Source organism: Thamnophis sirtalis, unplaced genomic scaffold, assembly GCF_051295495.1.
Source record: "Thamnophis sirtalis isolate CommonGarterSnake01/CBP01778 unplaced genomic scaffold, rThaSir2_p1.2 scaffold_1, whole genome shotgun sequence".
NCBI classification, from domain to species: domain Eukaryota; kingdom Metazoa; phylum Chordata; class Lepidosauria; order Squamata; family Natricidae; genus Thamnophis; species Thamnophis sirtalis.
The window spans coordinates 76,166,157-76,191,043 of NW_028261381.1; the positions used below are offsets into that span (position 1 = coordinate 76,166,157).

At 37.0% G+C, this 24,887-nt stretch overlaps 1 protein-coding gene across 13 annotated transcripts in view; it reads left to right on the forward strand.

The window, feature by feature from the left end:
* BRSK2 (BR serine/threonine kinase 2) overlaps positions 1–24,887 on the forward strand; it is a 454,430-nt gene that overhangs the window by 346,426 nt on the left and 83,117 nt on the right. For all 13 annotated transcript variants that reach the window (XM_087716534.1, XM_087716471.1, XM_087716476.1 and 10 more), the window contains exons 7-8: positions 2,937–3,005; positions 10,843–10,989. In XM_087716534.1, coding sequence (XP_087572660.1) covers positions 2,937–3,005; positions 10,843–10,989 — 216 coding nt within the window. The remainder of the gene's footprint in view (positions 1–2,936; positions 3,006–10,842; positions 10,990–24,887) is intronic.

Sequence of the window (24,887 nt, forward strand, 5' to 3'; positions counted from 1 at the left end):
ACCAGTTACATTTCGCTTCCAACAGATTGAAGAAAGACACTCTATCAAAACCCTTCTAGTCCTCCTCTCCTTTCCTCATCCCCCGGCTGCATGCTACAATGCCCAGTTCATTCTTTCATATGGGAGATATATGCCATACTTCTCTTCTCACTTAGATTTGCATTCTTCTTTATGATTTATGTGTATCACACATATGAGGGATGCGCCTGCCCTGAGTGTGTGTGTGTGGTTTTGTTGTTTTTTTGTGCAGGAAACTCACTCTCCAGCATGCATGCACTTGGGTGTGTTCTCACCTGTTTCTTCCATTTTTTTCTTGACTGCTGCAGCAGGGCCTGGGTTCTTCTCTTCATTGAATGCTTTAGTGAAAAGCACTTCTTGCTTGTTTGTTTCATCTGTATAAGATTTAATCTACTGCACAGAGATTTCTCAGAAGGAGATTTTACTGGGTGTGAGACTTCCCTGTTCCCTTCCCATTTGATTATACTGTAGGGCAGGGGTGTCAAACTCACGGTGTCACATTGTCATCACATGATGTATCGTGACTTTTTTCCCCTTTACTAAAAGGAGGTGGCCGTGGTTAGCAGGTGACGCATCCGGCTTGTGGGCCACATGTTTGACAGCTCTGCTGTAGGGCATATGGCAAAGAATGTCCCCTTTGGGATGCATACTTACTATGGCTGCAAATTGCCACAGATGAACAGGCCTTCCATTATTCTTTTTGTTTTAAGAGTGGGAGACATTGATGAAGATTATGGTTAATCCCAGATACTTTCCAAGCAAGGCAGAAGAAATTATTCCTATGAAAGACTAATTATGAAATTCTTATGAAAGAAGATATTTATCATAACTGTGCTGGCATTGACGAATATCGTTCTGGGTTCTAGGACAATAACTTTGAGGTCACATTCCACAACTTACATGTCATCTATGATTGCCTTCCACCCAAACAGCTTGCAACTTGAATTCCCTTCTCTTTACTTCAGAGCTATTGGCACAAAAATTGAAGGATGTTTCTTCTAAGTATTTTTATTGATTTATCAATCAAAGTAGAAATAAATCCTACAGCTCTTCACTTGCAGAACCTCTCTTTGTATTGAACACTAAGAATGAAAGCATTTGTTTCGCTTCATATGTGAATCTATCAAAACTGGGTTTTTCCCCCTCAAATAAGCCTTCATTCAAGAATCTCCATCCATGAATGCACCTCTCAATTTAAAAGGGATCTCATGGTTATCTTTTTTGTTGATGAGCTTCCCAGACCTGACTAAAGGCTTCTAGCTCTGCAGCCCAAGTATTTATGATATCAGTTAACACTAATAGAATGGGGGGGGGGGTTGATTCAAATATTTTTTATATGAAGTACCACATCAGTTATCTAGAATCCATGGTGCTACAAGAATTCGAATCTGCTTCAGAACCAGGCCATCCAAATTATGCAGACAATACACCGGAGCATATCCTCAAACAATGTGGAGCCAGGATAAGAGTTTGCTACAAAATTTAAGAATAGCCTTATTAAGTTCAAGGTCTATTTCCCACCCATAGTCAGATGCTCATAAGCAGAAGGTGGAGATTGTTCTCCTATCATTGTTCTCCTACAATTGGAATACAAAGGAGCACTGTCCCTAAATCAAAGCTAATATTGTGCTTTGGGCTAGTAAATAATAGGTACTGGTAGACATGTTCTTTGGTAGTTTTTTAAAGCTCGCCCAATTAAAACCATCTCTTTTTAAAAGCTGTCTACCTTTTATCTTGGGAATGAAAAACATGTGGGTGTATGATAATAAGGGCAATCCATATAGCAAAGAGAAATAATAATAGTTCACCAATAGTCACATTGTCTGAATGGGCTGTCCAATTTGAATGGCAACAGCAATCGTAGGATTCCATTCAATTCATCTCTTAGCGTCAATAAGCATAAGCAATGTCACCCTTTTGTAGAGAGAAACCATTTTGTATCTTCCAGCAAATCTGGGATTCTTTCTTTCTTCATTCTTTGGTTTTTTTAAAAAAACAATCTGGTATCAAATATATCAAAAAGAACCAGCCAATATCACTTCAGATGTTCACTGGCTATCAGCAACCTCTTCACAGTATTACCAACTAGCCAAAATAATGCTTTTCAAAAGATATGTGCCAATTTGATCAAACCCATAACTTCATTTACAGCCTTCCTAGTGAACATCCTTTTGCTTGATCTTTACAGGGCTATCACATAGTATAAAAATGCTATAGCTTAGATATCCAAAAAGAGCAGAAGTCTTCTTGGACAAATCAGAGGAGTCTACCATTCTGCAGGGACTGGGTTCCTGCCCTTAACCACTGAGGAAATAATCAGCCATTCACTTAGAGGATGCACAGAGACAACAAAAAGAAGATTAAGCTGCATGCTTCGAATTGTAGTTCTTTTAATTGTCATCTGTGCATTCATGCTACAATCCCACCTTCTCCACTACAGGTGCCTCAGTTTTAGGTAGCCTGAATGTCCCCTGGACTGCTGTATCTCCTCTAGGGAAAGTGAGGGAACAGGTAGGAATTTTACCCAAGAGTACACATACTAGAGAATGATCTTCCTGCTGACAAGTCCTCCACTCTATGTAGGCATATCACCCAAATGTGTGAATGTACAAAAAAGAGTTTGAAGAACCACCAATACAGGTAAGCAGTCCATTTTCACCTGGGCTATGTATGCTTGTACATTAAAGGAGAGGGTTAGAAAGGTTTGGTGGGTAAGCATTGTTGGTAGAATTAATTTGGCTAGTGTTATATTTCGGTGTAATATACCCTGTAATTGTTTTATGTAGAGATAAATATTTTGCATTTGAAAACTGTCAAGTATAAGACTCATACTTTGGGGAGAAAATAAATTTTCATACAATGTAGGTTAATCTGATTATAATATTTTTCTAATATTCTTTGATTACCATATTGCACAGGGAGAAAAATATGATGGGAGAAAAGCAGATGTTTGGAGCTGTGGAGTCATTTTGTTTGCATTGTTAGTGGTGAGTTATGATTATCTTTGCCTTTTTTTTCTTTCTATTTTCACATTTCAACTTTGGCTTTACTTATGTTACTGTCATGTTCTTTCCTGTTTACTCACGAATAAATTTTACCTATAAGATTCCCATTATCGAAATGCATGACAAATTATTCTCCTGTTTCCCTAAATTGCTGATACTCCTATAATTAGCAGAGGAGTTTTTATTAGAATTCAGACTTTTTTTATGGTGCTAAAATGGGGAGGATACCAAAGAGATTATGATTAAAAGACGATCAATAGATATTAATTCTGTAACTCATACACCATTTATTAATATAATTCAATGATTAATATTTATATCCTATGGTTTCATTTTCTTCTTTAAGTTGTGCATCAATAAGTATCAGTGAGATAGATCTGATTTAAAGTAACCATTATTTCCATGCATCTAAAGTAAATAAAAAGTAAATAAAATGTTAATTGATTTATATGTCAAAAACCAAAACAGACATATTGAAGGGGGGAAAACCTTTTTAGACAACCCAAAAATATAGACAAATGCTTATACAGAAGAATATTGAAGTTACCAATATTGATAAAAAATGAATATCTAATAGCAATGCCAGCTGCAATAAATGACTCTAGCCACGCCAGGGCCATCTTAACATCATTATCGTCCCCAGGGAAAGTAGTGTACTGGCGCTCCTGCAACAACTACTCATAGGAATAAAAATGTAAATGGTCGATAAAATTAAGCATATATTTATTTTATTAGCACTTCCAACAAAATCGGTGTTGAAAAACACAATAATACTCAGTAAGCCATACAGTTGCTGTATTTATATGACACAAGGTACATTGAAGGGTTAACATACACAGATTAGTATGGGACCCCTATGCACATGGGGCCCATGGCCCAGTCTCATCAGGCCCATGCATTAAGACAGCCCTGAGCCACGCTTCTGGAGATATTTGGTGAATTGCCAGCTAACAGCAAAATACTAATCTCATCGTCTGAACTAGTACAAGAATGGAATTAAGAAAGGCATGATTAGGTTCACTTGCCATACTATAAGAAAGGACATTTCAGAAGTGCATAACAGATAGTTATATATACAGTGTGTGTGTGTGTGTGTTGATAAATAAGTAAAGGGAGACTAGTATAGATCTATTTCAAGCTATTTAGCTCTCATCAGCTAGCCATACCCTTACTGGGAATTCAACCTGGGCTGTACTACATATTAAGCAGTTGTATTAGCCACTAAGCCACAGGCTCTCCTCCTTTATCAGCTAAGCCAGGGAAATAGGATATATATATAAAGTTGGAAAGATACATATACATATACATATACATATACATATACATATACATATACATATACATATACATATACATATACATATACATATACATATACATATACATATACATATACATATACATATACATATACATATACATATACATACATACATACATACATACATACATACATACATACATACATACATACATACATACATATATATATATATATATATATATATATATATATATATATATATATATACACACATATACATACACACACATACATACATACAAACAAATGTAACAAAGGCAACAGTAAAAATATTGGGTTTCTGTCGTGATGGTCTCTTGTGACGAGCCGATAGACAGATAATGGAAGCAGTTAGCTTCCTCCCATAATTGGGGCATACCAGGGGTTGTGACACTATATATATATTATTTATCAGCACAAATACAACGTGTGTGTGTGTGTGTGTGTGTGTGTGTGTGTGTTCAGGAACAGGGATGTTACTTAATCTCCTTTCTAACAGTGAAGATGGAAAAACATTGACAGACAAAAAGTGAAACCTCTCCTGTGGATTGGACTATGAATGTTGGCTAAATACATGGCAAGGGAGAAAAGTCTCGCAAAGAAGCCTACTCCATATAGAAACAGTTTTGCTTAACTTGTGACCGATATCTGTGTCAAGAACACTGTTGGTTTCAACTCAAACGACAATAGTCTCTCATAGGCAAATGAAATCAGATGATGGAGTGATACCATGTTTTAAATATGTGATGATGATAATGATGCCTTCTACCATGAGCATATAAATCAGAAAAGCCAAAGTACAGCCAAAACAAAACAAAATAATTTAATTCAATACTTGAATGGCAAAGCTTCATTTCAATCTTTACAGAAATAAGGCCAGATTGTAGTCCCAGCAGGGTTTTTGATATGCGCTGGGATACTTGCATCAAGTTCTCAAAAAATTAGGTTGAGCTACTTCTATGGACTGTTAAGTTATGACAATAAATATGTACCCTGTTTAGCAGGTGGCTAATGTCATTGGCTCTCAATTATTTTTTATTGTGGCTGGAATGTGGTTATTGCCATTACAATTAATGAAAGGCAAATTGCATTTATGAGCCCTAATGGTGACCTTCCTTTGCTTTTGATTCCAGGATGCTGAAGTTGGAAAGACATACCCAAATATTTAAAAAGTTTGTTTTGATCAGTGCTAAAGCCATTAAATTTCCAAGAATGGCAGTGAATAACAGGCCTTTTAGAAAAGGTGATTAGTTCTGTAATAGTTGAGCACTATATCTAGTTTGATGTAATGGTTAAGGCACCAGTCTAGAAAGCAGAGACCATGAATTCTAGTCTAGAAGAAACAAAGCTAGCTGGGTGATCTTGGGTCAATTATTTTCTCTCAGACTAAGGAAGCAGGCAATGGCAAACCACTTCTAAAAACTGCAGGTAGTTTAAAAAAAAGTAGCTTTTTCCTAGCTACAATAAAGGATGAAGAGCAGGAGATTCCAGTTAATCTCTGCTAGTATTAGGAGAGGAGGATACCTGTCCCATTCTGAATATCAAAGGACAATCTTTTGTAAAGTAAATTGAATAAGAACAGAAAGTGAAAGTGATGTCAAAAGCAACCTTGCTTCACTCTTATGTGGATGTGGATTATGGATGAAAGTGGAACACTGTAGCAAGCGGGCATCCCATTGGGTTTGTATTTTGTTATGATCAGCAGCAAAAGGTATCCATCAATAGAAGATTCAGTTCTTCTCCCTCGACTCTGGCTCTAGGGATCGGATCAAAGACTGTGGTATTTATAAATTTTTAAAAAGCAATGTAGAGAATCCTTCAGAGATGGCTGATACATTTTTCTATTTGATGGTGAAGGATAAGGTACTGCTGACTGGCCTTCCTTGAAACTGACTTCTTTCTTCAGTAGGGAGTTGTTTTGTACCATCTAATCTGTGACTTTTTGAAGAAAAGTACCAAGCGCACGGTTGGCTTATAGCATTCAACAAGCCAATGGGGAAAACGTTAACTAAGCCTTTCCTATTTTCTTTCCCCCTTTTTACATTTTTAAACTTTTTCTACATTAAAAGTAAAGGTTTCCCCACACATGTGTGCTAGTCGTTTCCGGTTCTAGGGGCAGTGCTCATCTCCATTTCTAAGCCAAAGAGCCAGCACTGTCCAAAGACTTCTCATGGTCATGTGGCCAGCATGACTCAATGCCAAAGTGCTATTACCATCCACCAAAGTGGTCCCTATTTTTCTACTTTCATTTTTACGTGCTTTCAAACTGCTAGGTTGGCAGAAGGTGGGACAAGTAATGGGAGCTCACTCCATTACGTGGCACTAGGGATTCAAACCGCTAAACTGCTGACCTTCTGATTGACAAGCTCAGTGTCTTAGCCACTGAGCCACCACAGCCCATTTTTACATTAGGGCCATTCTAATGCATGTACAAGGATGCCAGAACTGGGACCCACCAGCCTAAGTTTGCATCTAACATTTCTTTTTAGGCCATATAATTTCTAACCACGTAGTCATTGTTGAATTCTGCAATAAGCTTAGTACTGTAGAAGGACACACTGGGATGGAAAGAACAGTTTGTGATGTCATCAAGGCAATAATCCAATGAGATTTGAACAATTAAAAAGAAGATGCAAATTTCTTTGGCTCACATCAAAACATGGTGCTTTGGTCATGAGGTGCAATAGAGATCTTTTGATACTATCAACCATGGTGAGCAGCTTCCATCTGTTATCAGGAAATCAAATTAACTTGATGACCCCTGGTATAGGGAGTGCCAAAGGAGTCAGTTCTCATTCTCTCCTATTTATCAGGTATAAGAAACCACTGAGGGGGATCATCAGTGTGAGGTACAGTATCATCAATGATACATTACTAACTTGGGCTGTATGGGAGAGGCTGTTGTTATTTCCCAGTGCCTGGAAGTTATCAAGAGTTTGGATGAGAGAGAGAGAGAGAGAGACTGAAATTAACCCCCATAGGTGTTGCTCCATCTGGTCTCTCTGTTACTGCCAGGGTTGCTTCTTGACAGCCAGCAATACCTGCGAAGGAGCAGGTTCATGATTTGGGGGTCCTTCTGGACTCATGCTCAGTAGGTAGGAACCGTAGTCACAGAGACCTGTGTCTAATTGCAGCTGCTGAACCAATTGTGGCTCTACCTCGGTAAGAGGACCTGGCTACAGTACCTCATTTCTCATTACTACCTGGCTTAAGTACTGCAATATGCTTCACATGAAGCCGCATTTAAAAGGCTATTCAGAAACAACAACTGATCTAGAACAGAAGAGCTCATGTGCATTCTGGCTCTCATCACTGGGAGAATGCAATGCCAATTTTGTAAGTGCTACACTGGCTACTGATTAGGTTCTGGGTAGATTTGAAGGTGTTGTTTTCACCTATAAAGTCCTTTACGCCTTGGCACCTGGACCATCCATTCCATTTATACTGTACAGCCTTTATTGTCATTGTACCTCATGTATACAACGAAATTGGTTTTAGCCTCACTGGTGCAACCCAGGACAATAAATACAAACAACATAAATAGTATAAAGAACCACTATGCAAGTAATTGGGAGGGGGGGGAGAAAAAGAAAGAAAAAGAAAAACTAGTCATATGTTTCCAGGTGTGTGTGGAGTGATTGTGATTGTGTTTAAGAGTCTGATAGCCCAAGGATAGAAACTATTTTTAAACCTATTTGTTCGGCTGGCTATGCTTTGATGTCGTCTGCCTGATGGTAGAATTGCGAAGAGACATTCCAGCCAGTATCAACCCAATCCAGAATAGCTAGTGAGAAATTCTTTGCAATCATACATATTCTGAGAGGCTCAGGGCACTGAAGTTAAAAACTACTGCTTTTTTGTGGTGGTTGCTGGTATTTTAGAATAACTGCCTGACAGAGACCCTCCAGAGAGCACCTCTTTCTTGAAAGTTTTCAGTAAACTGATGAAATGTGAATTGTTTCAGAAGGCCTTATGTTTCTCCAGTGAGATAGGCTGTCACAGAATAATAATCCATTGCATCAGTTGTAGCTTGGCCAGAGGACTCTCATGTTGGCAGGTTCTCTTTGAGACTAGGCCACAAAACATGATCAGTAAGCACACAAGGTTGTGAGGCTTTTGAAGTCACTTCAGGTGTACTGTTCAGTTGCAAATGGGAAGGGTGAAATCTCTCTCTGCCTCATTGTAGAGATCCAGGAATGAATATTCAGAATCTGGATGAGTAATGTAGGCAGCAGGGAATAGTACTCAAAAAGACTCAGGCCGGCCTCTCCATTATTCACTGGGATATAAGAAGGTGCAGGGGAAAAGCATAATCAGACTTTCAAGATTTGGTTATTGCAGCTTGTCTCAATAACGTATAGTTCTAGTTTTCCTGTAGAACTAGTTTCCTGATCTGGATTTACCTCATAGCAGGGGTGGCTTTCACTTACCTTCCCTACCAGTTTGTGTGTGTGTGTGTGTGTGTGTGTGTGTGCAAGCGCGCTTTGCTCGCACGCTCCCAGTCCATGCATGCATCTGGCTGTCTGCGCATATGCTTTGCTCAAAAATGTCCCTAAATAGGACGAAATAGAGCCAGGGTGGTTGGGCAGGCCCATCCACGATTTCTGCTACCGGTTTGTGCGAACCAGTCCAAACTGGTAGAATACCACTTCAGCCTCATAGAGCTGGCACACGTTTTGATAGAGGAATAGCATCATAAATGTGTACTCCTCTAACCCCCAACCCAGCTGTAAAATCTTCTATTGACTTAGATAAAGAAGTTAAGGTTGCAAATTAATATACAGTACCCAATTTTATCTTACTCAAATCATCCAAATGAGACACACCTTGCTTCTGGGTCTCCATGCCAGATTGAGAGCCGAACTGAATCAAGTGTTTTAATGAAGCTGTGTTTGAATTAACCGATAATAAGGGTAGTTTTAGCTCTTCCAATTCTCTGAAACTTTTGATTTATTCATCATTTGGCAATCATTTAAATAAGCCTTTTAACTAGTTTTCTTTGTAAGCAGTGTCAATCAGAGATTCTAATAAGGGATCACAAGTGCAATCTTTATTATCACTACTCAATATTTTGAGATCATACACAGCACTGAGAGAAGAATTGGTTACTTCATTACAGGAAAAGGGTTTGGCTTTGGGCCTGTAATTCAATTTAGCTATCAGTGACCTAAGCTCGGAAACTTTTTTTTTTTTTAAAGAAGCTTTTGGTAGTAAAGTTGAAAAGCACTAAGGAGATGGTTGATTAAACTTTAATAAAATTCTGCTTGTCTATCTTGCAAGCCACAGATGCAGAGATGGCTCTCATTCTTGCCCTAGTCATTTTTTGTACAATATATCAATACAGAGTTTTGAATTAGATTTTGAAGCAACAAATAGGACAACAAAACTCAAATTTTTTAGCTATCATATAATTTCAATGAGACAAATCAATGAAATAAGACCTGTTAACAATTCTCCAAAAGCAAGAACAAATAAATATTAAAAAATGCAAGCACTCATAATCTAATCCAAGGAATTATAATCTTACCACTGAATTTTGTTTTTCCTCCCAGAATATTAACATAGAAATAAAAATTGATTAGGCATCATATTTGATATTAAAATAGATTTCTGAGGAAATTCATATTCTAATCAGTGGCTTTTGTTTTTAATTTTAATTTTAATTGGATATTATGGTCATGCATAATGAATTAATAGGGCAATGTTCCAGTCAAATTCTCTTGTATTTTTCCCCTAAACCCATAGAAAGTTTTGCAACCACTTACATATGAACTTTTTGCCATGCAAGGAGCATGCATATATTGTGGTACTAGGATGAGTTTGCCTAACTCTGACTTAAGAGTCTATGATCCAAGTCTCATGATTTACCATTCAAACCATATGAGTGTGTCTCATTGATTCCCACACTCCCAACTGGAAGTAACAGAACATCAATAAACAATATTTAAACTGATATAGCAAAAAAGGTAATGTGAACTGTCTTATTTATTTTTATTTCTTTGGCTAATGTCTGGAATCTATTCATTTTATGAATTCCTTCATTTTACTCATGCATAACTTGCATTCATTTTCAGTTGTATCCACTCAAATCAATATTTTTACTTCTATGAAATTTCAGAGAGCTCTAATTATCAACCGTGGATATCCCTATCCTTCATGACTTATAGGCAGTCTTTGGAATGTAAACCATTTTTAAAATTTCTTTGTCCATGTCATTTGCTCTATAATCAGAGTAGCTTTCCTCCTTTGTTTAATATAAAGTTGCACAATAACTTGCTACAATAAATATCCATTGCTAAAAAAATTTGCCTAGGAGAATCAAGGTATTGGGACTATAGCTACAATGGATAATTTGCATGAAAACCATTCTGCTATGTTGTTTCTCAGTGTCAAATTGTTCCCTATTCCAATCTTGGCTTGTGAGACAGTCTCCCGCCATTCTGCTTCTACTTTCTTCATTCTGTAATTGATTTTGCTCAGCCATATTATTTCCCTTCTTTTCTCACGTTGCTCCAGGGTGCTCTGCCATTCGATGATGATAACTTGAGGCAGCTGTTGGAGAAAGTGAAACGTGGCGTGTTCCATATGCCACATTTCATCCCCCCAGATTGTCAGAATCTCTTACGAGGGATGATTGAAGTGGATGCCTCGAAACGGTTGACAGTAAGGAAACAAGTCATTACTATCTCATGCCTTTTGCTTTCAAAGCCATCCAGTAACTCAACAAGCCTTCTGAAACGGGGTCCTTGCAGTTATTTTAGATTATAACTCTCAAGGTCTCCAATGATCAGGGAAGATGGAAATTGTACATCAGAACATCTAGAAGGACACAAACTCGTATGTATGTATGTATGTATGTATGTATGTATGTATGTATGTATTATTTATATACACATACATATAATTTAATGCCAATGTTCTGCAGTAACATAAATGTTAATGCTGACTCAGAATTTCAGCACTTTCAGATAAATGTGTTTTCATTTTAGGTTGTTTAAATCAGATTTTTAAAAGAATACAAGTTTTTACTTCTTATGGACATGGAAACAAGACTTGGAATGTGTATATAATCCTAGTTTAAATTCTAGGAGCCAGAAATACCTCATAAAATTATCAGTGTGGAGTAGAATTGATTCATACCCTGCATCTTTGTAGTTTGAGGGTGCTGCCTTGAAAAACCTCAGTTGCAAAAACTCAATTCCTAGGTTATGGAAGAGTATAATGACAATATTTAGCTCCTGCATACACCCGAGTGAACATCTAGAATCCTTATATTGCAGCATTGTCTAACAGAGAGAATGTTGAAACATCTATTTTGCCAGTTAGACATCAATATTAAGGACTTGGACCTTGGATCTTGGAACAAATTTAGCATCCCCAAAAGATAGCCAGGACCCTTGGGAATACAGACTGTTAGTCTTTCAAATATGTCATTGGTGGGGCTTTCCTATTTCTTCCAATCTTATTAAGGGACTAGAAAAAGAAAAGGTTGTAATGTAGGAGGCATCTTGCAAGGTTAGAACCCAAGACCATGTTATTCCTCAAACAAGAAACAAAGGAAATAGTAATTCCCACTTAGAAGAAAGTAGCTTCAAGCCCATTGCATCATGTGGGGGGGAAACAGAAAATTGATTTCATTGTATGTAGGATTTGCTGCTTTTGCTTCAAATTCTTTCATAAAGGCTTGATTTGCTTTTTTAAATTTTTAATTGGCTTTTCTACAGTAAGTCTTTTTTATCAGAAGATGCGTCTTTTCAGATGCTTCTCAGGCCTTGCTTCCATGCTAGCATTACTGACCTCAAATGGAGAATTCACTTCATAATCAAAATACCATAGCAGAAAATAGCTGTAGCTCTAGATTGAATTCTGGTGTTCTTGATGTTTTCTAAAGTTACTTCTCTTCCTGCAGACATTTCTTACCAGTCTAGGTAACTTCATCATATGATGTTACCTAGCTTGCTAATAAAACATCTTCAGGAAGTGAAGCTGGAACCCAACAATCAGAGCCCCAGAAGACTTTTACAAGTCCTCCCCCATGCTTAAAATTAAATTATATTTAATTAAAATTCATTCATTTTAATTCTGTATCTCTAGAATAACTTTCTTACTCTATTCTTCAAAGCCATTTTTAATCCAATAAAGTTTTATTGCTATCATTTCTTCCTCTTCTGTGAAATTAGGCCAGGGTAGATTTGCAATGTTTTTTTTATTGACATTCTGCTAATGTGGTGAGTATACATTGAAAAATGCCAAGGTACTAAAATATATTTAATCAAGAACATTATTTGCAAAAAGTTGTTTAATTCATAGAATCTGTTCATGTGTGGGAATAGGAAAGAAAACTGTGTGAAATTAAACTCTTCCCATATCTTCACTTTGATGAGATGTTTATAAATAACAATTTGGATCAGGTCTCATTCTTAAATAGAATAGTAACTTAAAGAACTCTTTATTCCTCAATTGCACAGCTGGCACAGAAAAAAAAGCAGATTCTTAGACACTGCATATAATTGCCTATCTTTTAGTTGCTTTCATTATCACAACAGGATGCATGCAATAGATGAATGACATATGCTAGATTGATCATCTTTACTTGAAGCTTCTGCATTACTTGTCTTTTAATTTCCACTAAAATAGAGGTACTGAATATAAGTGCTTGGATTCAAATAGCAGTATGGAAACTGCTCTTTGTACTAATTTGCTGCAAGTCACAGTCATCAATGTAGTACAGATAATCATTGCCCTGTCTTTTTAATTTGATTCTGGAACATTAAAAAGATTTCCTGAACAGATCGCAATTCAACTAAAAATGAACATTTGCATTGGGCCATCTATAAAGAGAGCCTTAAAATAGACTCTGAGCCCAAACAAGACCATTATCTACATAACATGGTGGGTGCTCTCAAAATCAAAAGCTATGAAATAAGTGGCAAAAGTTAGAGAAAGAGAAGTAGGCTTTATATATAGGACTAATCTACAACTATGACTAGATTCCTAGATTCTGTACTAGATGATTTTCTTTCTTTATAGGAGAAACTTTTGCATATGCAATAAAAGCAAGTATCCAAAACTTGACCTCATCATCAGAGATTAAGCTTGGGCATGCTAATAAATAGTTCTGAAATACAATGAGGTACTCATGAGCTATTATTGGCATGTCCAAGTTAAATTTCTGAAGATGCCCAGCTATAACCTATGTTCAAAATGAAACTTTGTTTTCATTTTTATTTTCGTGTCAGCTGTAGATTGATCTGATATATAACAACTGAAATAGTCTTCGTGCTCAGGGTTAAAACCTACTTTTTGTGATGCCAATTACATTATAATGGATTTTGAGCAATTGTATCTCATAAGTAGTTATTTCTTCTTAAAATAGGATCCAGCTGGTCCGAAGCCATTAATACTTAAATCCCCATCATAAGGAAGTGATCATTTCAATGACCGAGGTTGGCATCCAACATTTTTATTTAGAAACGTACATGTATTATTTTTAGTTCTGTGGCTTGCTGATGTCAGTTTTGCAGTTTGTAATTTGTACTCATTTAGGTCTTTTCTTTCTGGTACATGATGGAAACATTGAAAAGATACAGTTTACAAATCCACAATATGGAGATAGGGACAGCTGTTCAAGTAAAAGCATAAGCGCATTATCACATACAAAAAGTCCTTCCAGAATAAAATCTAAAATCTATTCAGCATCAGTGAAAAGGAGAATTCCAAAAACTGAACGTAACTACTAAGAACATTCAAGATTGCAAAGTTATTTACTTACTTACTAGATTTATAAGGTCACCCAATACAATACAACAATGTATTCCTTCAAAGCGCAGTCTTACTCCCTTTCAAATTAATACTGATATTTTCACAGTAATTGTGTGAAAATGTCTGACCATGTTTTTCACATATATGGCAAACACTCTAAATTGGACTACGTGATACACAGAAAGAGAACTTTTAGCATTCCCAATAAAATGGCAACCATTGTAATTCCACCCTCCCTTGAATTTTGCAGCAAAACCTTAAAATCAAAGCCTTTCTTGTCAAAATTGCCCTACTTTGACCCTTATTTGTCACTTTAAAATAAGTAAAAAACAACAAAATGTTGATCCCTGAATCTTTTAAAACAAGAAGAGGAAGAAGCTGTAAATATCTTGGCAGAAACAAACTGGAATGTGTGATGTCATAGTAAAGTTATATTTTAGACATAATAGGAATCCAAAGAGAGGCTGGTTTTACATAATATATTTCAAATTTCTAATCAGAAAATCAGAAAATGGTTTCACAATGAAATAAAGATGCCATGAAAACATTTTAAGGGTATTTTTTTAAAAAACAATTTCCTGTGATATAAATATTTAACTTAAATAGTAATAAAACTGAAATGAGAACCTTTTATGGATGTCCTTACAAGTTTTCAAAAAAGGAAAAAAACATAATGTATCATTAGAACATTAACAGAGGATCTGCAAAACATTTATTAATTCTCTTTTTTATGACAGGAACCCCAAAGTGGACGAACTGACATGAAAGAGTAGTTTCTTGCCTTTTTCTTTATTTATATAATCTGTTTATCACATCAACCCTCACAGACTTTAGGCAGTTATAGGAGAGGGTTCAAAAACTACATTTTCAGGTAGGCCTTTTAGAGTATTATCATATCAGTTTTATGGATTTCATAATTATATGATTTTATTATAGTAATAACATTGCCCAGTTATTGAAAATGGGTAACATATGCAGTAAATAAAATAGTTTTTGCTCTAATCCTGATTTAGCCACTGCTTCTGGACTTGGAACATACTGTAAATCTTTCTGAGTTGGAAACTGTCACTTCTACCACATGGACAAATATTCAAATGTGGTCCACGAAGAATCTAGAAATAAGAAATATAAAGAATCTTGGGCCTGGTCCTGTTTTTATATTTATTAACTGCATTTGCATTTGAAGTAATTAATCATTAATTCTCTTCATTACAAGCACACAAATGTGGCAACAGGTGGAACAATCTATATGTGGCACCTGGTGGTAATTTACCTGCCAAGAATACCAAAATAAGTTTATTTAGCGACTCAATTTATGGGTTAATCCCCACATCCAAAAATATTGACTAGAAAGTTGCAGATTCTTCAAATTAGTAGAACTGGATCAATCAGCTTTTAGCTGAGAACAATCCATGAATTTTATATAAGCTGCTTTGACTTCAGGGGAGGAAGACACAGGATACAACTGTATTATATGCAAACAGAAGAAAACCTTTTTCTAAGAATGTATGAACTGATAATATGTTAGATTAACAATGTGATTCCTTTGGCTCTTCAGATATTACTGAATCATGTCAGCCTTACCAGATAGGCCAAATAAGGAATGCAGCCAGATGAGATAATTTTATTTTATTATAAAGCTACATTAATAGAATCTTGCAAATCTGAAAGTACAATTCTCCTGATGTTTCCTTTTAGCCCAGAAACTTTGTGTCTCTTGCCCTACCAATTCACCAGCTGTGAACTATGTGGTCTCTAATCTGACTGTTCCCCAGACTGTGTCTCTTCATCCCTTTTCCCATGGTGTTTTTCATATACCATTACACTCAGTAGTGGGATTCAGCCAGTTTGCACCTATTCAGGAGAACCGGTTGTTAACTTTCTAAGCAGTCCGGAGAACCGGTTGTTGGAAGAAATCTCCTTTTGTTTTCTTCCACTTTACAGGGCTAATCCTGTAAGGAAAGCAGGAAGGAAACTCTAGTGTTGTTTCCAGCCTATTGCCCTGGTTACAGAAACTGCCTCTCTGGATAACCCTTATTACATTGTCACAGCTAAGGCAAAGTGCTCATCGACCTGAGTGATGTTGAGTTGGCCATGCCCACCCAGTCACATGACCACTGAGCCCCACCTACCCAGCTGGTCATTAGGGCAGAGAACCGGTTGTTAAATTATTTGACTCCCACCACTGATTACACTGTACGACTTCCAGCAGTCTCAACCAGGATGGGCGACTCTAATTCCAAAAGAATCTGAATGCTCACAGTTTTCTCATCCCTGTAAGAGATACTGGTTTTCCAAAATTGTAAGGAAACAGGAAAGTCATGCAACCTTCAAAACTAAGCTGTCTCAGCTATCCAATTAACTTTGAGAGGAGTAAATTTTATCCCAACAGGGTCACAAATGTTTGGAGTTAAACCAAATGAATAAATTTACTAAATAAATTTCGCTCTATATCATCCAAATAATTTATCTGAGGATGAACTTTCCCTTCTAGTATTTGGTATCAACATATAATCCTAGAGATGTCTCAACAAAATTGAACTCTTTTAGATTCTTCATAGATAGATCAGATTTCACATCTCACTTTGGAGTTACACTAAAAATATGACCCAAAAGTTCCCAAGACATGCCTTCTTATGTGTAGCTGCCATTCAGAGTTGAAATAATTGACCGAGGAATAAGATGTTTCAATCAATCAAGTTGTGCAAACTCAGACAAAAATTGATCTGTCCTATTTATCATTTTTCATAATTAGGGCATACCCAACTATCAAGTTGCCCATTGCAAGTCAAAGGTGCCAATTGTTTCTGGAGGAAAAGAAGGGACAGCATAGTCCTCTACTTGTCCCCAATCCATACTCTGTATTTTCCTTTTCCAAATTGAAAGCAACATTTTCCAGTTTGTACTTGTTCAAGCTTTGCCACCTACTTCGTTTGCTGTGCTTCTTGTCTTCTAAGCAAACCCATAGATTTTGACTATTATCAATCTCCTTCACCAGAGTTTCCCATCTTTTACTCAGTAAGATCTACTGTAGCTTCTGTTACAAGTATTTTACACTATCATATTGATCCTAAAGCTTTCTGTGCAAAACGTCCCCAATTCAGAACTTCACAAGTATACCCTGTTTTCCTGAAAATAAGATCTCCCTGGATAATAAGCCCAATCGTGCTTTTGAGCGCATGCGCTAAAATAAGCCCTTCCCCAAAATAAGCCCTCCCTGAAAATATTGCAACACAGAAGCAGTCATTAGGTGCACTCGGCACCTCCTGCACCTCAAAAATAATAAGATCTCCTGAAAATAAGATCAAGCGCTTATTTCGGGGGTCAAAAGAAAATAAGATCCTGTCTTATTTTTAGGGAAACACAGTAGGTACATGTATATGCTTGCTTGTGTGTGTGTGTGTGTGTGTGTGTGTGTTTGTTTTGAATATAAAATTTTTCTTTCTCTGGATTACTTACTTTGTCATTTGGCTTTCAAAATATGATTGTTATTATTGTTGTTGTTGTACAATTGTATCACAGCGGCCAGTTGTTTCGCCGGATTTGGCATTGGTTACTAGTCGGGCCCCACCCAGGGGCCTAGGACGTCATAACGTATTTTCGTAATATGCGTGCAGATCCAAGCAGTGCGGCTTTTTGCATTTGACTGATGGTGATTTTGTCAATTTTTAACTGTTTTAAATGTAATTCCAGTGCTTTTGGAATAGCACCCAGTGTGCCAATTACCACTGGAATTACCACTGCTGGTTTGTGCCATAGTCGTTGAATTTCAATTTTTAAGTCCTGGTATCTTGCGATTTTTTCATGTTCCTTCTCGGCGACCCTGCTATCACCTGGTATTGCGATGTCTATGATTGTGACCTTATTTTTCTCAACCAGTGTGATGTCTGGTGTATTATGCGCCAGTATTTTGTCGGTTTGTATATGGAAATCCCACAAGATCTTGACCATCTGATTTTCGGTGACTTTTTCAGGCTGATGTTCCCACCAGTTTGTTGCTGTTTTAATATTATAATTTTTGCACAAATTCCAATGGATCATTTGTGCTACTGAATTGTGCCGCAATTTATAATCAGTCTGCGCGATTTTTTTACAGCAGCTGAGTATGTGATCAACAGTTTCATCAGCTTCTTTGCAAAGTCTGCATTTGGCATCATCAGAGGATTTTTCGATTTTGGCCTTAATGGCATTTGTGTGGATGGCTTGTTCTTGCGCAGCCAGGATTAGTGACTCTGTTTCTTTCTTTAATGTACCTGTTTTTAACCATAGCCAAGTTTGTTCACTGTCCACTTTATCTTTTATTTTTTCCAGAAATTGACCATGCAGTGCTTTGTTCTGCCAACTCTCCATTCTTGATTTTATCACATCTTTTCTGTATTCTTGTTTTGTCTGTTGGGCCTTCAGTAGATTTTTGTTCTTTACTTCGATTAATAGATGTTCTTGAGTGTCTTTTAAATAATCAGCCAGTGCATGTTTTTCTTCTTCAACTGTTTGCTTCACTTGTAATAATCCTCTGCCACCTGATTTTCGGGGCAGATATAGTCTATCAGAATCACCACGTGGGTGTAAACTGTAGTGCATTGTCATTAGTTTCCTGGTTTTTCGGTCCAAAAGGTCCAAATCAGCTTGTGTCCAGTTAACTATGCCAGCTGTGTATCTTATAACTGGTATTGCCCAGGTATTTATGGCCTTGATTGTATTTCCACCATTCAATTTAGATTTCAAAATTTTCCTAACTCTGTTGGTGTACTCTCGCCTGACAATAGTTTTTACTTCTCCATGCTTGATGTTATCCAACTGCAGAATGCCTAAGTATTTGTAGGCTTCATTTTCTTTGCATTTAATTAGTTGGCCATTGGGCATTTCAATTCCCTCAGATGCAGTGATTTTGCCCCTTTTTATGGATACAGTGGCGCATTTTTCCATGCCAAACTGCATTGAAATATCGGTGCTGAATACTCGGACTGTATTTGTCAATGATTGGATTTCTATTTCTGACTTTCCATAGAGTTTCAAATCATCCATATATAGTAAATGCGAAATTTTTTCAGCTTTTTTGGCTGTTTGGTAGCCTAATTTCATTTTTTTTAAGATTACTGATAGTGGGATCATTGCGATGATGAAGAGAAGAGCTGAAAGTGAATCACCCTGGAAAATTCCTCGCTTGATATTAACCATTCCGTAGCTCTCATTCCCTACTGCCAACTCAGTTCTCCATTGTTTCATTGCCTTTTCAGTAAAGCATGTAATATTTTTGCTAATGCCAGTTGTTTCTAAGCATTTTATGATCCAACTATGTGGCAGTGAGTCAAATGCCTTTTTGTAATCAATCCAGACCATATTCAAGTTCGTTTTTCTGTTCTTACAATTTTCTAATATCATTTTATCAATTAGAAGCTGATCTTTTGTGCCCCTGCTCCTTCTTTTGTTGCCTTTTTGCTCTACTGGCAAGATGTTGTTTGTTTCCAAATAATCCATCATGTTATCTGCAATAATGCCTGTGAGTAATTTGAAGGTTGTTGGTAAGCATGTTATTGGTCTATAGTTTTCAGGTGTTGTTCCTTTAGTTGGATCTTTCTGAATCAAGTATGTTTTTCCAGTTGTCAACCATTCATCAATTTGGCCCTTTTGTAAAATTTCATTCAGTTGCCTGGCCAATATTGCATGTAAACTGGTCAGATATTTGAGCCAGAAACCATGTAATTGGTCCTTTCCAGGTGATGTCCAATTCTTTACCTTTTTAACTCGTTATCTCGTTATCTCGTTAACTCGTTAACTCATCTCAGTTGTTATTTCTAATACTTGCATTTGTTTGTTGCCAATGCTTTTCTCAAAGTCATGTATCCACTTTGCTTCCTTGTTGTAGTCCTTTGCATTTTCCCACAATTCTTTCCAGAATTCAACTGTGGCCTGCTTTTCTGGTTTTTCACTTTTGGTGTCACCATTCACATTAAGACTTTGATAAAAACGCCGTTGGTCTGATCGAAATTGCTGATTTTGTTTATATTGGATGATTCGTGCCTCATATCTTTCAATTTTTCTAGCTGTTGCTGTTATCTGCTGTTTTACAATCTCTACAGCTTCATTGATGTTTCTTGTATCCAATCTATATCTTCTGATTAGCCGATCTATGATTTTGTTGTTTTTAAGCCGTTGCTCATGCATGTTCTTTAAGTTACTAGCATCTGCCCTTAATTTTTTGATTTTTTGTTCTAGACGGATTTTCCACTTTGGCTTTGATGCTTTTTCTGTTGTGTGACTAGGTACTTTAATTTTAATGCCTAGTTCATTAGTGACTATTACAGCTGCGCTGTACATTAACTGGTTTGTTTCCAAGATGGATCCCGGTTCAATTGTTGAAAACACTGCATTAACCATTTTCATGATAGGGGCCAAAATTTTCTTAGGCACGGTTTTTAGTGATGGTAAACGTTGCCTTTCCTCATTAAGCAGAAAATGCTCCATGATCTTATCCTTCAATTCTTTTTGTTTTTGAGTTAGTTCATCAGTTGGTTCAGTGATAACTGGTTCTAGTGGTGGTGATGTTATTTCCTCCCTGAGAGCTTCTTCTGGGAGTTCTACTATAGTGTCTTTAGTTGTGTCTTGAATATCAGTTATTTCTGCTTGTGATATTGTTTTTTGGGTTTTGCAATTTGCCTGAATTTCCTCATGTTCAACTTCACTAAACACTTTATTCCGTATAATAAATCGCCTTTGATCTGCTAGTCGTTGTTCACTAACATTTGAATCTGGATATTGTTGTTTCCATAATTCATACATTCGCTTTAAATATCCTCTTTTTTCTGGCTCTGAGTTGTAGTAACAGGCCATTATGGCACAGTTTTCATCTGCACTATATTTTTGTCGTTTTGTTGGCTGGTCCACTTGTAGCCCACTTGTCGACGGATGTCCAGGGACCCCAACATCCGCCGCGGCCCTTGTTAACCCGCGCGACGACCGATGCGGTATGGAATTCTTATTCGTTTTTTTCACCATATTGTATGGGTTGGCGGGGGTTTTTTTTACGGGACCAGATGCCATCCTGATCCCAACCTTCCTCCTTTCTCATCCGGGCTTGGGACCGGCAACGGCGGAGTTATTGTTGTTGTTGTTATTATTATTATTATTATACAATTGTATCACAGCGGCCAGTTGTTTCGCTGGACTTGGCATTGGTTACTAGTCGGGCCCAACCCAGGGGCCTAGGACGTCGTAACGTATTTTCTTAATATCCGTGCAGATCCAAGCAGTGCAGCTTTTTGCATTTGACTGATGGTGATTTTGTCAATTTTTAACTGTTTTAAATGTAATTCCAGTGCTTTTGGAATAGCACCCAGTGTGCCAATTACCACTGGAATTATCACTGCTGGTTTGTGCCATAGTCGTTGAATTTCGATTTTTAAGTCCTGGTATCTTGTGATTTTTTCATGTTCCTTCTCGGCGACCCTGCTATCACCTGGTATTGCGATGTCTATGATTGTGACCTTATTTTTCTCAACCAGTGTGATGTCTGGTGTATTATGTGCCAGTATTTTGTCGGTTTGTATACGGAAATCCCATAAGATCTTGACCATCTGATTTTCGGTGACTTTTTCAGGCTGATGTTCCCACCAGTTTGTTGCTGTTTTAATATTATAATTTTTGCACAAATTCCAATGGATCATTTGTGCTACTGAATTGTGCCGCAATTTATAATCAGTCTGCGCGATTTTTTTACAGCAGCTGAGTATGTGATCAACAGTTTCATCAGCTTCTTTGCAAAGTCTGCATTTGGCATCATCAGAGGATTTTTCGATTTTAGCCTAAATGGCATTTGTGCGGATAGCTTGTTCTTGCGCAGCCAGGATTAATGACTCTGTTTCTTTCTTTAATGTGCCTGTTGTTAACCATAACCAAGTTTGTTCACTGTCCACTTTATCTTTTATTTTTTCCAGAAATTGGCCATGCAGTGCTTTGTTCTGCCAACTCTCCATTCTTGATTTTATCACATCTTTTCTGTATTCTTGTTTCGTCTGTTGGGCCTTCAGTAGTTTTTTGTTCTTTACTTCAATTAATAGATATTCTTGACTTTCTTTTAAATAATCAGCCAGTGCATGTTTTTCTTCTTCAACTGTTTGCTTCACTTGTAATAATCCTCTGCCACCTGATTTTCGAGGCAGATATAGTCTATCAGTATCACCACGTGGGTGTAAACTGTAGTGCATTGTCATTAGTTTCCTGGTTTTTCGGTCCAAAAGGTCCAAATCAGCTTGTGTCCAGTTAACTATACCAGCTGTGTATCTTATAACTGGTATTGCCCAGGTATTTATGGCCTTGATTGTATTTCCACCATTCAATTTAGATTTCAAAATTTTCCTAACTCTGTTGGTGTACTCTCGCCTGACAATAGTTTTTACTTCTCCATGCTTGATGTTATCCAACTGCAGAATGCCTAAGTATTTGTAGGCTTCATTTTCTTTGCATTTAATTAATTGGCCATTGGGCATTTCAATTCCCTCACATGCAGTGATTTTGCCCCTTTTTATGGATATAGTGGCGCATTTTTCCATGCCAAACTGCATTGAAATATCGGTGCTGAATACTCGGACTGTGTTTGTCAATGATTGGATTTCTATTTCTGACTTTCCATAGAGTTTCAAATCATCCATATATAGTAAATGCGAAATTTTTTCAGCTTCTTTGGCTGTTTGGTAGCCTAATTTCATTTTTTTTAAGATTACTGATAGTGGGATCATTGCGATGATGAAGAGAAGAGGTGAAAGTGAATCACCCTGGAAAATTCCTCGCTTGATATTAACCATTCCGTAGATCTCATTCCCTACTGCCAACTCAGTTCTCCATTGTTTCATCGCCTTTTCAGTAAAGGATGTAATATTTTTGCTAATGCCAGTTGTTTCTAAGCATTTTATGATCCAACTATGTGGCAGTGAGTCAAATGCCTTTTTGTAATCAATCCAGACCATATTCAAGTTCGTTTTTCTGTTCTTACAATTTTCTAATATCATTTTATCAATTAGAAGCTGATCTTTTGTGCCCCTGCTCCTTCTTTTGTTGCCTTTTTGCTCTACTGGCAAGATGTTGTTTGTTTCCAAATAATCCATCATGTTATCTGCAATAATGCCTGTGAGTAATTTGAAGGTTGTTGGCAAGCATGTTATTGGTCTGTAGTTTTCAGGTGTTGTTCCTTTAGTTGCATCGTTGTTATTATTATTATTATTATTATTATTATACAATTGTATCACAGTGGCCAGTTGTTTCGCCGGATTTGGCATTGGTTACTAGTCGGGCCCCACCCAGGGGCCTAGGACGTCGTAACGTATTTTCGTAATATGCGTGCAGATCTAAGCAGTGCGGCTTTTTGCATTTGACTGATGGTGATTTTGTCAATTTTTAACTGTTTTAAATGTAATTCCAGTGCTTTTGGAATAGCACCCAGTGTGCCAATTACCACTGGAATTACCACTGCTGGTTTGTGCCATAGTCGTTGAATTTCGATTTTTAAGTCCTGGTATCTTGCGATTTTTTCATGTTCCTTCTCGGCGACCCTGCTATCACCTGGTATTGCGATGTCTATGATTGTGACCTTATTTTTCTCAACCAGTGTGATGTCTGGTGTATTATGCGCCAGTATTTTGTCGGTTTGTATACGGAAATCCCACAAGATCTTGACCATCTGATTTTCGGTGACTTTTTCAGGCTGATGTTCCCACCAGTTTGTTGCTGTTTTAATATTATAATTTTTGCACAAATTCCAATGGATCATTTGTGCTACTGAATTGTGCCGCAATTTATAATCAGTCTGCGCAATTTTTTTACAGCAGCTGAGTATGTGATCAACAGTTTCATCAGCTTCTTTGCAAAGTCTGCATTTGGCATCATCAGAGGATTTTTCGATTTTGGCCTTAATGGCATTTGTGCGGATAGCTTGTTCTTGCGCAGCCAGGATTAGTGACTCTGTTTCTTTCTTTAATGTACCTGTTTTTAACCATAACCAAGTTTGTTCACTGTCCACTTTATCTTTTATTTTTTCCAGAAATTGACCATGCAGTGCTTTGTTCTGCCAACTCTCCATTCTTGATTTTATCACATCTTTTCTGTATTCTTGTTTTGTCTGTTGGGCCTTCAGTAGATTTTTGTTCTTTACTTCGATTAATAGATGTTCTTGAGTGTCTTTTAAATAATCAGCCAGTGCATGTTTTTCTTCTTCAACTGTTTGCTTCACTTGTAATAATCCTCTGCCACCTGATTTTCGGGGCAGATACAGTCTATCAGTATCACCACGTGGATGTAAACTGTAGTGCATTGTCATTAGTTTCCTGGTTTTTCGGTCCAAAAGGTCCAAATCAGCTTGTGTCCAGTTAACTATGCCAGCTGTGTATCTTATAACTGGTATTGCCCAGGTATTTATGGCCTTGATTGTATTTCCACCATTATTATTATTATTATTATTATTATTATTATTATTATTATTATTATTATTATTTCAAAGGTGTGCCATTGCATCATTTTTCAAACCATAATAGATCATTTGGGCTATTTGGGTGTGGGTAAGAAACCCTTACATCTCAAATACCTGGAAAAATGATGAAACAGAACATTGGTTGACATTTGAAAAAGAACTGTAAAATGAGTAGCTCAGGAAAAGAAAAATAGTCATTTAAAAAGTACAACTTGGCAGATTTAAAACCGGTAAAGTTCTGAACTACAGGGAAATGTTATAACTACTGTGCTACTAGGAAAGAACTGTAACATAAATGGCAAAAAAACACACTGAGCAAAAACTGGGAAAATACAAAAAA